General features: G+C 50.4%; 1 protein-coding gene across 7 annotated transcripts in view; it reads left to right on the top strand.

The window, feature by feature from the left end:
• The window catches only part of rasal2 (RAS protein activator like 2), a 62951-nt gene that overhangs the window by 41466 nt on the left and 7179 nt on the right, over nt 1-14306 (top strand). For all 7 annotated transcript variants that reach the window (XM_004573517.6, XM_076876646.1, XM_004573514.6 and 4 more), the window contains 9 exons: nt 136-242; nt 2168-2280; nt 7550-7703; nt 8074-8172; nt 8353-8907; nt 9317-9461; nt 10798-10942; nt 13206-13445; nt 13522-13723. In XM_004573517.6, the coding sequence (XP_004573574.2) occupies nt 136-242; nt 2168-2280; nt 7550-7703; nt 8074-8172; nt 8353-8907; nt 9317-9461; nt 10798-10942; nt 13206-13445; nt 13522-13723 (1760 nt within the window). The remainder of the gene's footprint in view (nt 1-135; nt 243-2167; nt 2281-7549; nt 7704-8073; nt 8173-8352; nt 8908-9316; nt 9462-10797; nt 10943-13205; nt 13446-13521; nt 13724-14306) is intronic.

Raw genomic sequence — 14306 nt, forward strand, 5'->3', positions numbered from 1 at the left:
AGATATCTGCGACCCGATGTCTGTCCACGTCCTCCGTCATGTCTGAACGTCTTCGCCTGTCCTCCGTCGCTCAGCTCAGAGGCTGATGATGATGATGCTGGTTAACCCTCCCTTTCTCTCTCTCTCTCTTTGCAGAAGTTTCTTCGGAGAGATCTCCGAGGAGGAGGAGTATTTCCGGTTTGGGGAGCTCGGAGAAGAGCGTCGCAGTCGACAATCCAAACACGTCTCCGTTCAAAGTGCCGGTGAGTAACGGGAACGCGTCTCTGCATGTATTTATTTACTGCACGCCATCACAGAGATCTCAGGCCCGTCTCTGCTCCGTCGTCCTCTCTGGTGTTCCTCCACCCTCAGAGCACGGACACGTGTCGCCTGTTTGCTGTATATCAGGCTGTACATAAGGCAGAGTTCCTGTTACCAGCAGGTGGCGCTAAAGTCTGAATACTTGATATTAATAAGTTACGTGTGTGTTTAGGTCGTGGCATCACTCATCAACGCCTCGTCAGTTTTTCACAGCCAGAAGGGAGGGTGGCATGCTAATGCTAACTAGCTTGGTTATCAGGAAAGTGCTCAGTAAATAAAATGTCGGTGCAATCGAACACAGGATATTACTGCAGCTGTTGTTCTGTTAGTTTCCAGCGTCTCTGTTTGAAGCTCTGCTGCGACTGTTTTCCCGTCGTTAGCACTTTGAAGCAGAGCTGAAACTCTGTGCTGAGAGTTTGTGTCGCAGCTCTCAGGTCGTATTTTTAGTTTCAGACGTCTTCACGCAGATTTAAGTAAACACGGCCGGGGAGCATGCTGGGAGTTCATCAGTGGTGAGGAAGTGACACGAAGCTTTCAGTCGTCTGTTCAGCGATCCTCAGAGACCAATAATCGTGATCAATAGGTGTGATTGGCTGTTTGGTGGAGGCGGTTTTTAAGGGTGCAGGCGGCCTGTTTGAAGTGTTCCTCGCTCTCTGGCAGGATGCGTCTTTATTCTGATGCATTAAAAGGAGCCAATGAGCCTGAAGGGAGTCTGCAGGGGAGGGGGGAGGAGGTGATGCGTTTGAGGATATTAATATCTCCGGAAATGAGGCCGCTCACTTCCACAGCTCTGCACGGGGCTTTTATTGTGACAGACGACCTGAGAGCTGAAGGGTTTGATCAGAGTTTGATCATAGATGGAGATACAGGGATGACTCATCAGTGTGGAACCAATCAGCACTCAGCCTGAAGCAGGCCTGGGTGGTGTCGGTGTGTTTAGATGTCAGAGTGATTTTTAATACCAGCAAAACAACAGACACATGAATCTTCTACCAGAAGTCTCAGAGTGGCTGAGCTGAAGACATTTATTGTTTCTCCTGCATGAAAACGCCACCAGGGGGCAGCAGGTGCTGGTCAAACATGCTGCTGAGCTCAGCGACCTGTGAAACATTACACTACACTGTGCTGTGGACGACTCAGACCCCACCGCCTTCCACTGCAGCTGGCGCAGGCGAATATCGCTGTAGAACTTGGAGTTGTGTCTTCAGTGCAAACGTGACGGAGTTACAGTCGCTCTAAAATGAGCTGAAACGCACAGGTGTGTGCGGATGCTGTGCTCACGTCATTTATTCCACCTGCATGAAAACACCACCAGAGGGCGTTTTCTAGTCGAGGCACGTCCACCTGAGCCCGTTCATCGCTGCTGAATCGCGTACAGTAATCACCAAAATAATGAGATTAAACCTGACTGCAGCTGAAGGTGGTGGTTTGTGCTGAGGACTGAGGGTTGGTGCTGCTGCATCAGTGTTTCATCTTTCTGGTGGATCACCTGGATCCCGTGAGTTGAGTTTGTGAGGTGGAGGATGGAGAAGTGTTTCTGTGAAGGACCTCGCTGGCTCAGAGCGGAGCTTTGTGTGAGCCACAGCAGCATCGCTCACAGCGAGGCTCTTGTGACAGAAACAGGATGGAAAAAGGACGTGTGAGACGCTGTTGAGAGATCTGAGAGTTTTTACGGTGGATCAGTAGAAACAGGAGCCGCTTTTATTCTTGGAAGACGGTTTGAGGTTACAGTCGAATATCTGAAGCGATTACTCACCGATCCAATGCTCATGAAAGTCCACGTTAACGTGTCTTTGTGAAGATCAGTGCTGCTCTCGTGAAAATCACCATCTGTGACTGATTCTGACCTTTGCTGTTTCTCCTTCAGGGGTTTTTCAGTAAACGTCTTAAAGGCTCCATCAAAAGGACGAGGAGTCAGACCAAACTGGACAGAAACACCAGCTTCAGACTGCCCTCCATCCGGCCCGCCGATGCCGACAGGTAACACCTCCAGAGCTCGAGCTGTTCTTCAGCTGTTCTTCAGCTGTTCTTCGCTCAGATTTGAGTCTTTTACTCCATTAAATCTAAACATAAACACACTCCAGCCTTGGTGCAGACGGGATGTCTGTGCACAGTCCTTCCTCCGCCTGCAGCCTGATGATCTCCACCCGCAGGCGACGCTGTCAGGCCTCCTGTTGCGTGTTCGGGGTCCACCTCGGGCTCTCTGCTGGTTCTGCAGGGTCCAGATGGACGGTTCAGACCCCCCTGCTAGAAACAGGACAGCCTGGCCTGGAACAGGCACTGAGGTCCTGCACAGTGTGTTTCCACGTCTGTTCAGTTTAATTTCATTATTTAGGACAGTGCATGTTAATGAACATAAATGTAAACAAATTACATGAATTTACGGACAAATGTTCCTAAAATTCAGAATTTATAAACGTAAACTGATCATATGAACACAGACGAGCTAGGCTGAGTGCTTTTACCCCTGATATGAGCAAACAGCATCACGTCTGCCTTTCACGTGGGGGTCTGTGGGGGCGACTCACTTCTGAGCCTCTAGTGGACTTTGGAGGAACTGCAGGTTTGCTCAGGCCTGGGGGGTCGACTGAGTCGGTCTCTAACAGCGTTTGTTATGAAGGAGGAAACTGGCTCCATAAGAGGTCTGCTGGGAATCGTGATGTGACGGTTTCCTTCGGTCTCGGCGAGCTGGTGACGGTTTGATTGGTTTGTTAGAGAGAGCTTCTGACTGTGGGCCGGGTCAGAGTCGCGGACGCGTCGGTTTGAGTGAATCTGCAGTTCGTTCATGCTCAGTGACGCTGAGCAGCAGACTCTGATATTGCAGCTCATTTCCTGCTCTGGCTGCTGCTTCTGGTCGCTCTGCGTTTCCTCCAGTAATGACGCCCGGCGTCCTTCTGTCACATGTGACAACTCTGTGCGGCAGACAGAGGGCGGGTCGGAGAATATGCAGCAGGTCTCTCCTCCTGCCGATGGTGGAGGTTGTGGGTTTTCCCTCTTTCCATTAACCCGCCCAGCCTTCCCAGCACTGCCTGGAGGTGGTTTTACTGGAATCTGCTGCACTCTGCAGAGGTTTGGTGGGTTTGTAAGATAACGTTTCCTCCTGAGTGTGTGAGTGTGTTTTCATGAGATCTTTTCCCTGGAAAACTTCCAGGTATGACTCTGTTTTCCTGTTAAATCATTTTTAAAGTCGTGAATGACTCGTTTCCTGTCTGAGCTCTGATCCATGTGTGTCACCAAGAAAATATGTCATTCAAAAACGTCCTTTAACAAAAATGTTTTTCGTTTCCTCGGCGATTTTGATGATAGTAAACAAAGATATTTGACACAACAGCAGTCGGACGGTTTATACAGCTGTAAAGACTCGACACCAACCATCACCTACAAGCAGCACTGGTGACAGTGAGGAGGAAGAAGCCCCTTTAAGCAGGAGCAGGCTCAGAGACGGGCTGCCGTCCACCACGCCCTCACACGCTGTGGTAGCACTTCCTCTCATTTCCTGTCTGCTTTTTTTGAGCGACAGTTTAACCAGTCCAAGATTATTTTTCCTTTGAGGGAAAATAATCAGATTTAATCCGAGCATTACAGCATTTATCACCATGGTTACTGCGTCCTGACTTAAGACAATCGGCACTGTTAGAGTCAGCATCGAGGTGAGTGTGTTTCCTTATATGGAGAAATGGGGGCGTGGCAGATTTCAGACCGCAGCGATTAACCTGATTCACCAACATGAGAACAAACATGGTCGGCGTGCGCGTGTCATGACAGGAAACTGTGAGTGAGGAATTAATCCAGATGCAGGTCTCCTCCTGGATTCATGCAGGTGTGGGAGGAGCTTCAAGCCTGAGCGAGGTTTAACGGCCAACAGGAAGTGTGTGACACCAGGAAGTGTTTGCTGAACCTCTGCACAACATCTGTCCCAGCCTCTGTGTGCGTGGTGCTGATGCTGAGTGCAGCTTTATAACCGACAGAGTGACAGCCAGCTGGACATCAGGATAATGCTGCACACTCACACACTCACACACAGACACACAGACTCACACACACGCACACACACACACAGACACACACACACACACACACACACACACACAGCCTCGCTCTCAGTCAGCTCTGAGCTCTGACTCCTGATGGATGGTTCGTCCTCTCTCCTCCGCAGAGCTCGGATAGCTCAGCTCTCCAAATCGCTCCGATTCAGGTAGGACTGCACTCGCGCGTGTGAGATGAAAACGGTGCGTTGTGATTGATTGACTGACTCCTGCTGTCTTTGGACGGGAGTCTCTGGGTTTGTGGGCGATGGAGAAGCACTGACAGACGTCTCAGATGAAGTTTGAGGTTGAGCTGAGCCGCAGGGAGCCGCACCGCGAGCTCCGGTGTTATCTGAGCGCAGCGGTTGAAGTCGAGCTCGTTACGGAGCAGAGTTAATGTCCTGTGGTGCCGCAGAACCCACGCGACGGGTCGACAGCCAAAAATAAATCTGCGAGCAGCCTCAGAACCGTGAAGGTGACCCGGTCTGCCGAGCGCGGCCGCGTTGCTGTTTGCTGCGCTTCAATAATGTTGCTACGGGAGCCCCGAGGAGCCAATACTGTACACAGAGAGGTGCACTGTGGGAAAAACTTTTAAGAAAACTCTGGATTTCTGTGTCTCCTGGTCTCACACCAGAAGATGTTCTGAGCTCTCGACTTCAGCGAACTGAAAACTTCCTCTGATTCACCCAGCTGTGCCCTTCATCATCATCATCATCACAGGAATTACCATAGACAGAGATGCTGTGTGTGTGTGTGTGTGTGTGTGTGTGTGTGTGTGTGTGTGTGTGCGTGTGCTTAGACCTGTAAGTGCTTCCTCCTCGTCTTCCTCTGGCAGCAGAGTGGATCAGGTTTCTGTCCTAATGCAGGAGACCAGCCCTTCCTGTGTGCGTGTGTGTGTGCGTGCGTGCGTGTGTGTGTGTGTGTGTGTGCGTGTGTGTGTGTGTGTGTTTACACTCTGCTGACACTCAAAGAAGCAGTCAGGTTGTGTGTTTTATGACTGTCTCTTTTATTTGGTGAAACATGGCTTACTGTGTTTCACCGATGGAGCGTTGCGGCTGCAGGTCACATGACCAGGCAGGTCTTAGCAAACGTCTTCTAACCGGAGCGCTCGATTCCTCTGCTCGTGTTTGAACTCGCGCTGAAACTGCAGGTTTTTGGATCTAAAGCAGGTCGTGAGCGTGAAAAGTTTCCCACTCCTGGGTTTGTGTTGATGGGTGCCAGCTTCTGCACGTGCTCAGTAGTGGTTTAGTTTTAAAATTGTAATACCACATGCGACCACCAGGGGAAATTAGTCTCGAGGCTAGGAGCTGCCTTCAAGGTTAATTAATGCATCCACAGTCTGAAGCTTCGAGCTGCAGGGATTTCCAGATAAGGAGTTTTTTCCTTTAATCATCCTGACGCACACCTGATCAGAAATCAGCTGACGGGACAGGAAGTCAACCCCACAGACTGTATACAAACGATGCGTGTGCTCACACGTTGGTTTCTGCACTGTGTCGGCATCTTGATGCAGTCCTGCTGTAAAGCTGGATTTTAACAGGCCGGTGTATAAGACCTGACTCACTGCTGGAGCCTCTAGTGGACGTCAGAGGAACTGCAGGTTTGAGTGAAACTTGGCGAACTGCTGACCTACAGATAGATCTGAGGTTATTTGTCGTACACCTGAATTCAGTGAAAGCGTGACGATGCTTTAAAATGAGTGAAGAGCTTCTTCTGGTTGGTGCTTTGTGGACGGAGAGCCAAATGTCTCAGATTAGTCAAATGCACAGCGATGCTTCCAGCTGAGCGTCGCTGTTGGTTTGTGACCAGCCTTGATCAGGATGGCAGATGATGAAGCTCGTGCATCGCTCGGTGTTTAACCTTCAGTCTCAGCTTTAATAAAAGCAGTTTTTTAATCACGAGGCCGACAATGATGGAATCTAACGGTCAGAGCGTTTAATTCAGCATCATGATGTCACAGCATCACTGCTGATCTCAGGCTGGTAATCCGGGTTTATGTAACTCATCTGACACAGCGGGAGGATTACACACACACACACACACACACACACACACACACACACACACACACACACACACACACACACACACACACACACACACACACACACACACGTTTCCATCACATTGATTAGTTTCCTTCTGGTTTAACCTGGACGTCTGCACAGGAAACCGTGATGATTCACTTCACGCTGTTGTTTTTGTTGCTCTCAGTGTGACTCTGCAGAAAGAGCTGCGTCGTCACTGCATCAGCAGAGAAAGTGCACAAACACACTCAGTGAATTCGAAATGACCCCTGATCTCATGCAGAGCAGTGAACGCTTACACAACACGCTGTGGTCTGCAGATGCTCCACGGACGGGTCTCCATCTCATGATCCAATCAGAGGAAACTCTGGTGTCATAACCGTGTGTGTGTGTGTGTGTGTGCGTGCACATGTGTGGGAGGGGGCTACGAACCAGCCGACCCTTCGATGAGCTTCGGGGAAACATTTGGAAACCAGCGCTGGATAAACACGGGGGAAGTGAAACCACCTGAAACAGGAGCTTCTCAGAGACGCAGGTTCAGATTTTATCTGCAGAAAACTTTGTTTGAGGCTCAAATAAAAAGCAGAAGTTGTGGTGTGGCTGATGTGAGCGGGTCCAGCCGGTCGGAGCATTAAAGGTAAAAGCAGCTTCACCAGTTTCTGTTTAAAAATCAGCTCTGAACTGCAAAAGCGCCGTCGGCGCCGTCACGTGACCGTGAAGCCTCGCTGCAGAGTTTATTCTGATTTATTGGAGCTGTATTGAATGATTCAATATTCTTCTGCTGCTCGTAGCGCTGCAGCTCTTCCTCGTTATTGCGTCCTCTGAGACGCTCCTCGCTGCGTCACACTCGCTGCCAAGCGCCGGCTGTCCCAGCGGGGGCCGCTGCCACGGTTACGGTCCCGCAGGCAGGATGCGATTGGCCGTCTCAGGATTTGTTTACCGGCTGCTGGACTGTGTGGGTGAAGCGCGGCGGCGGCGGTGACCAGAGCTGCTGCGCGTCTGCCGGAGGGTCGAGGTGGGAGGGATGCTCTGGGGCCCCCCCCTCTCCTGGCTCTGTGGTTGTTTTTCGTAGGTGCTCTCGGCTCGGGTGGAGTTTGGTGAAGCCGGTGGCGCCGCTTACCGGGCTCAGCGGCGCCCCCTGTGGTTTAAACTCGCCCTAACATCCGTTTACCTTTCCATCTCCTTCCTGTCTTCCAGATCTCGCGTGCTTCCCAAGCTGAAGGAGTCGAGCTCCCATGAGTCTTTGCTGAGCCCGGGCAGCGCGGTGGAGGCTCTGGACCTGAGCATGGAGGAGGACGTGTTCATCAAGCCTCTGCACAGCAGCATCCTGGGACAGGAGTTCTGCTTCGAGGTGAAGCACGGCGAAACGTCTGAGCTGAGCTTCAGTTAAAGCTGATGATTAACAGCAGAAAGATTTTCTAATTAATTGTTGTTTGTGTTGGAGGGCAGCGTTCGTTTTTACTGACGCTCGTGAAGTGGATCCACGCTGCTCGTTGTGACTGATGTAGCTCCACTTTCACGTCACAAAACTGATAAACGATGAGTTTGATCAGGTCCTTTCAGCGCTGTAGAATAAATAAAGACGGATATAGAAAAGAGCAGATATGTTTTGTGTCCCGGTCTTGTTACCTTTGGATGTTTTAGCAGGTACCTGTAAGTAGTCGTGTCACTTTGCACCCCTGGTTGTTTCGATGACCCTCCCTCTCTGTCTCACCTGTCAGGTGACGTACTCGGGCGGCAGCAAGTGTTTCAGCTGCACGTCGGCCTCAGAGAGAGACAAGTGGATGGAGAACCTGAGGAGGACGATTCAGCCCAACAAGGTGAGACGAGCTCTAACTAGAGTTTGTTCAGTTCAACGCCGACTTCCTGTCCTGCTGCACCCATGAAATATTTACTTCTGCTGTAACGCCTCTAGTGGCCATCAGAGGAACTGCAGTTGCAGTCCGTTAGTTTGTGCTGTCACAAAATCAGTTTAACAAACGGTGTCTTTGCGTTCGCAGGACAACTGCCGGCGTGCCGAGAACCTGCTGCGACTCTGGATCATCGAAGCCAAAGACCTGCCGCCTAAGAAGAAATATTTCTGCGAGCTGTGTCTGGACGACGTCCTGTACGCCCGGACCACCAGCAAGACCCGCCACGACAGCCTGTTCTGGGGCGAGTACTTTGACTTCTCCAGCCTACCCGGCGTGCACAGCATCACCGTGCACATCTACCGCGACGTGGACAAGAAGAAGAAAAAGGACAAGAACAACTACGTGGGCCTGGTCAACATCCCGGTGGCGAGCGTGACGGGCCGGCAGTTCGTGGAGAAGTGGTACCCGGTGAGCACGCCCACCACCAGCAAGGGCAAAGGCGGCGGGCCGTCGATCCGCATCAAGTCGCGCTTCCAGACCATCTCCATCCTGCCCATGGAGCAGTACAAGGAGTTCGCCGAGTTCGTCACCAACAACTACACCATGCTGTGCTCGGTGCTCGAGCCCGTCATCAGCGTGAAGAACAAGGAGGAGATGGCGTGCGCGCTGGTCCACATCCTGCAGAGCACGGGCAGGGCAAAGGTCAGAATCAGCCACGCTGACGTTTGACTTCCTGTTAGCTAAACATGTCGGCCCAGAGGTTTAAACTGCAGGTAGCGCTCGCTCTGGACCCGCCTTCACACGGGTTCCTGAATATCAGCATAACAGCAGAAAGTCGGACCCAAATACGACGGCGTTTCCATAAATGCTCGCTGCCGGAGGATTCCCATCCTCGATGATTCCAGTGAATCCGTGCAGATTCAGTAAAAGCCCAAAATGATCCATAAAGCACGTTTACTCCATAACTCCATTAACATTAACCAGAGTTGGTCAGTGAAGCTCATGTCATGGATCACAGAGGAGGCGTGCAGCGTTTGTAAATGCACCAATGTTGTAAGTGAGCCGATTAACTATGATGGCGCCCTCTTCATCTCCGCCTCTTCTTCCTCAGGACTTCCTGACAGACCTGGTGATGTCAGAGGTGGATCGATGCGCCGACCACGACGTCCTGATCTTCAGGGAGAACACGCTGGCCACCAAGGCCATCGAGGAGTATCTGAAGCTGGTGGGACAGAAATACCTGCACGACGCGCTGGGTGAGCCTCGCACACACCTGTAACCTGCCGTCTGGTGGGCGGAGTCACCTTGTTTATCCTGTGAATTTTTAAACTGTTATTGGATCCAGAGGTTTACAATTAAGAAAACAAAATATCCAAATCTAGTCTCAGAGAGGTCTTAAAAATGATAATCAGCTGTATTGATAATTGGCAGTTAAATAATTAATTAGCATCTAATCAATGAATCAGAGTTATGAGCAGCGCCGAGCCGCTGACTAACCGTGCAGTTTCACACAGTTTTTGTACTCTTGGATTCGTACGATGTCATAGAGATGAGGTATCCTTTTATAGTAATCTCAGAAGCCACGCCCACCCGCCGTTTCTGAAAGTTGGTTTAAAGGAGGAGGAGCTAAAGCTGCTTGTTTCAGACAGGATAAACTGAGGAGCTGTACAGAGTCCTGGTGTCAGATAAAGGAGGATTATTATGAACTGTGAGTCATGCAAAGCTGCTCCACAGAGCAGACGCCACCTCGCCGGCAAAGCTGACGCCACGAAAAAGAAAAAAACACATGAAGAAGAAAGTCGGTGAAGATTTTGTCAGCAGACTGAGTTTTTAAATTATTTTTAATTATGTGTTTGCTCTGCTGCATCATCCTCATCCTCCTCCGGCTGATTCTGCTCTGCTGTGAAGAGACGCTGTAAATAGTCGAGGCCGTGACAGCAGAAGGCCCGCTGAGACCGCCGCCATTACAAACCAATAAAGCTTCTTCAAACTGTTACTGAGAGACGCTTCAAAGACACGAGCAGCGTCACCCTCGTTAAAATATTTATAGCTTCATGTCTGGAAATAGAAATAAGTTCCTGCCTCCTCGGCAGGTTTCATCGATTAAAGGCGTTTGATTGTCACAGCGACTTTTTATTGTCGTATTTTCAGCTCATCAAATTTTCAGCTCGCCGAGTCGTGTCATCGCGCTGTGTCGCCCGTTAAACAGTCATCAGGTTCAGAGGGCGACTCATTAAAGATTAACAGGGATGGAAGCTGTAAATACAGAGTTTCTCTGCTGACAGTGAAGGCCTCACTCTTAATGAGAGAGCCAGAAAGGTGAAACCAGTCGCTCCAGTTCATATTTAAATTCATACTGGTTTGGACCTGGCTGCGTTTCACTCTGAAACAGCATGTGTGACAGGTGGCTCCTCAACACAGGTGCTCAGATAAGATAATGTGCTCAGACGTGCTGTGACTCGTGAAACGTTAAGAGTATGAAGGGAAGACGTGTCCAGTAAATTCAGCCGCCTCCTAAAAAACTGTTTCCTGTGTGGTTTGATTCGCCCGGTCGTCAGTTTGTCTTCATGCATCGTCCGTCTGTGTCTGCAGGCGAGTTCATTAAAGCTCTGTACGAGTCGGACGAGAACTGCGAGGTGGACCCGAGCCGATGCTCCACCGGAGACCTGGCCGAACATCAGAGCAACCTGAAGATGTGCTGCGAGCTGGCCTTCTGCAAGATTATCAACTCCTACTGGTACGACTGGGTCCCAGCAGCTGAGGGTGTTTGAGAGGAGTCTTCAAACTTCTCTCAAACACCCCCTAAAGAGCTTGGCTTGGTATGAAAACAATGGCAGGGCTACAGACCAAAGCTAAAAGTAATATCACGTTAGAGGGGTTTACCTCTGACAAACGTCTGGCATCAGTCTCAACAGTTTTTACCTGCGTTTTGAGAACTTTGACTGTTCTAGGCAGACCGGCACCATCACTCCCCCATCATGTTGTATTGATGGGGGGGTAGCTAATCTCTTCAGACACACTAAGAGTAAGAGTCCTGGACCTGACAGCGTCTGTGGACAGGTGCTGAGAACTTGTACAGATCAGCTGAGTGGGATTTTCACCTTATCTTCTCACTTTCTTCAGAGCTACAGACGGTGCCTCAGCTTTGGAAACATGCTGTCATTGTTCCTGCTGCTGAGGGCAGTTCTGCTAAGGCACTGAATGATGTTAGGCCTGTGGCTCTGACTTCTTTAGTGATGAAGACATTTGAGAAGATAATTAAGAAGATTTTAATGCATGTTGAACACCATCTTGACCCCGTCCAGTTCGCCTGTAGAGCAGGGAGAGGTGTGGAGGATGCTGCTGTCACACTCCTGCATCTTGTATAAGCATCTTGAGGCCCCCCACACCCACGCAAGATTATTTGCTGACTTTTCATCAGCATTCAACACAATTCAACCCTCTTACTTGCTGACAGGCTTTAAAATCATTTTAAACTAGTGTGGTCGGCTGGGTGACAGACTGTCTGTGTGAGGGTGAATCATGTGTTTCCTGATGTGCTCTCCTGCATCACCCCAGCGTGCTGCCTCCTTCTGTTCATTCTGTACACGAGTGAGTGTCGCAGCAGTTTGCTGACGACACAGTGATCGACAGTCTTCTAGTGGGGGCGAGTCAGGCCGTGGACAGGTTGTAGATGATGTTGTGGATTGGTGTGATGAGTCCTTCCTGTCACTTAATGTGTCAAAAACTAAAGACATGATTATAGATTTTAGGAAGTCCTCTTATAGCTCATCACCCTCCATCATTAAACCCGCTGATATTGGGATCGTTGAGAGTTATAAATATCTCTCTGTGGTACTTGATCATAAACTGTTTTGAATCTCATGCTGATGCCACTAAAAAAGTTCAACAACGACGGTTCTTTTTAAGGAAAAGGAGATCTTTTAATGTCTCATCTCATCTGTTGTCTTTGTTTTATAAGAGTTTTATCGAATCTGTGACGTCCTTTTGTATCGCTGCCTGGTTTGGTAACCTGACGGTGAAGAATAAGAATCGGTCAGGACTTCTGGTAAAAACTGCTAGCAAAATTTCAGGGCGCAGATGGACTTTGGCCACTTACAATAGAAACGTGCTTAGAAAGGCTCATTCTGCTGTTAGTTGTTCACAGTGAGTTTGAGTTGTTGCCTTCCAGAGTATCTGAGAGGAAGACCAGACGACTGCAGCTCTGCTTCATCTCTGCTGCATCTTGTCTCATTAAAGGCAAATAACCATTATTTATTTACCTCTAATTTTATTTACACGTGCGCGTGCGTGCGTGTGTGTGCGTGCGTGCGCGTGTGTGCGTGTGTGTGCGCGTGTGTGTGCGTGCGCGTGTGTGAGGACATTTAAAAAGACAAAAGAAGCAGAGCAGGAGTAACTGTGTTACTAACGTGACAGCATCAGGGATCAGACAAAACCAGCAGAGCTCAGTGAAGGTCGTCTACCGTTAACCTCTGCCCCCTGCTGCCACCGGGAGGCAACTACAGCTCAGAGACCCTGTTTGTTCCTCTGAGCTGACCTTTGACCTGTGAGTTTAATCAGGGTCACAGCAGGTTAACATGGTGATTGGATGAAACGGCAGCAAAGTGTTACAGGAAGTTGTGAGGTGGCGTCTGATGTTTGAGCTCTGCTACTGAAAATGAGCGAATTAAAAGCGTTTGAAGGTGAGATGTTTCCTGTTTGTCCAATGAGCAGCCAGACGACGGCGCTCCGGCTTTGATGGAGACGTTTTATGTTTTCTGGGGTAAATTAAAGTCGTCCTCCTTCAGATGCTCGAAGGCCGTTCGGTCTGACCGTGAAGCTGTCGCTGGGATCGGTTTGAGTCTCAGAGACAGGAAGTTGGGATCCGTGTGTGTTGGCGTAAACGACGTTATCCTGCTCGCTGAGGCGTATTAAAAGCCTTCAGCGTGTGGCGGGAAGCAGCAGCTACCTGATCCTTCCTTCCTGCTCTGAGTGCTGTCGGCTCCTTCCCGTCTCCGCAGCGTGTTTCCTCGTGAGCTGAAGGAAGTGTTCGCCTCGTGGAAGCAGCAGTGCGTCGCCCGCGGCCACCAGCAGGACATCAGCAAGCGCCTCATCAGCGCCTCGCTCTTCCTGCGCTTCCTCTGCCCCGCCATCATGTCGCCCTCGCTCTTCAACCTCATGCAGGAGTATCCCGACGACCGAACGTCCCGCACGCTCACGCTCATCGCCAAAGTCATCCAGAACCTCGCCAACTTCACCAAGTGAGTATCTGCAGGTCAGCGGCGCCGCCGGGGTTGTTCTGAAAAAACGAAATCTCACTTTGCGTTTCCTCCAAAGGTTTGGAAACAAGGAGGAGTACATGGCCTTCATGAACGACTTCCTGGAGCACGAATGGGCGGGGATGATGCGTTTCCTGTCGGAGATTTCCAACCCGGAGACGCTGACCAACACGCCGGGGTTCGAGGGCTACATCGACCTCGGCCGCGAGCTGTCCGTCCTGCACGCCCTCCTGTGGGAGGTCATCTCTCAGCTCGACAAGGTACAGACACACGAACCACCAACACAGTGTGTGTGTGTGTGTGTGTGTGTGTGTGTGTGTGTGTGTGTGTGTGTGTGTGGTGAACACTGACTCACACACAGCTCAGGTGCTGCAGACTCAGCAGGCGTCCCTGTGACGCTCAGAAACATTAAAACACTTACAGGATGTTGACCTGATGCTGAGCGAGTCGAAGTGTTCCTCTAAGTTTTTTGAGCAGTTATTAAAGCAACATGTTGCAAACTGCACGATGCTGGACCGAAAACAGCCCGACCAGGCCGGTAGCAGCCACGGGCGGCGTCCTCACAGGACACCCTGACCCCGCTGGATGACATCACTGTGTGCAGAATGTGTCTATCAGCTGATCGCTGAGTGGTGTGTTCGATGTGACATGTTTGACTTCATCTAACCACATTAACGCTGCGTGGCTGAACATCACAGCATGGCCTGAACTGCTCCTCCCCCACCCTCCAGCTCACCCTCCACTCCCCCCCTGCCTCACCCGTCTCAGCATGGCTCTGCTGTGTCGGTTCTGGTTCTGTTCAGTAGAAGCATGTCGTTCTAGTTGTTTTCGTTCTCATTAAGT

The sequence above is a fragment of the Maylandia zebra genome, linkage group LG18, assembly GCF_041146795.1.
Source record: "Maylandia zebra isolate NMK-2024a linkage group LG18, Mzebra_GT3a, whole genome shotgun sequence".
Classification (NCBI taxonomy): Eukaryota; Metazoa; Chordata; class Actinopteri; order Cichliformes; family Cichlidae; genus Maylandia; species Maylandia zebra.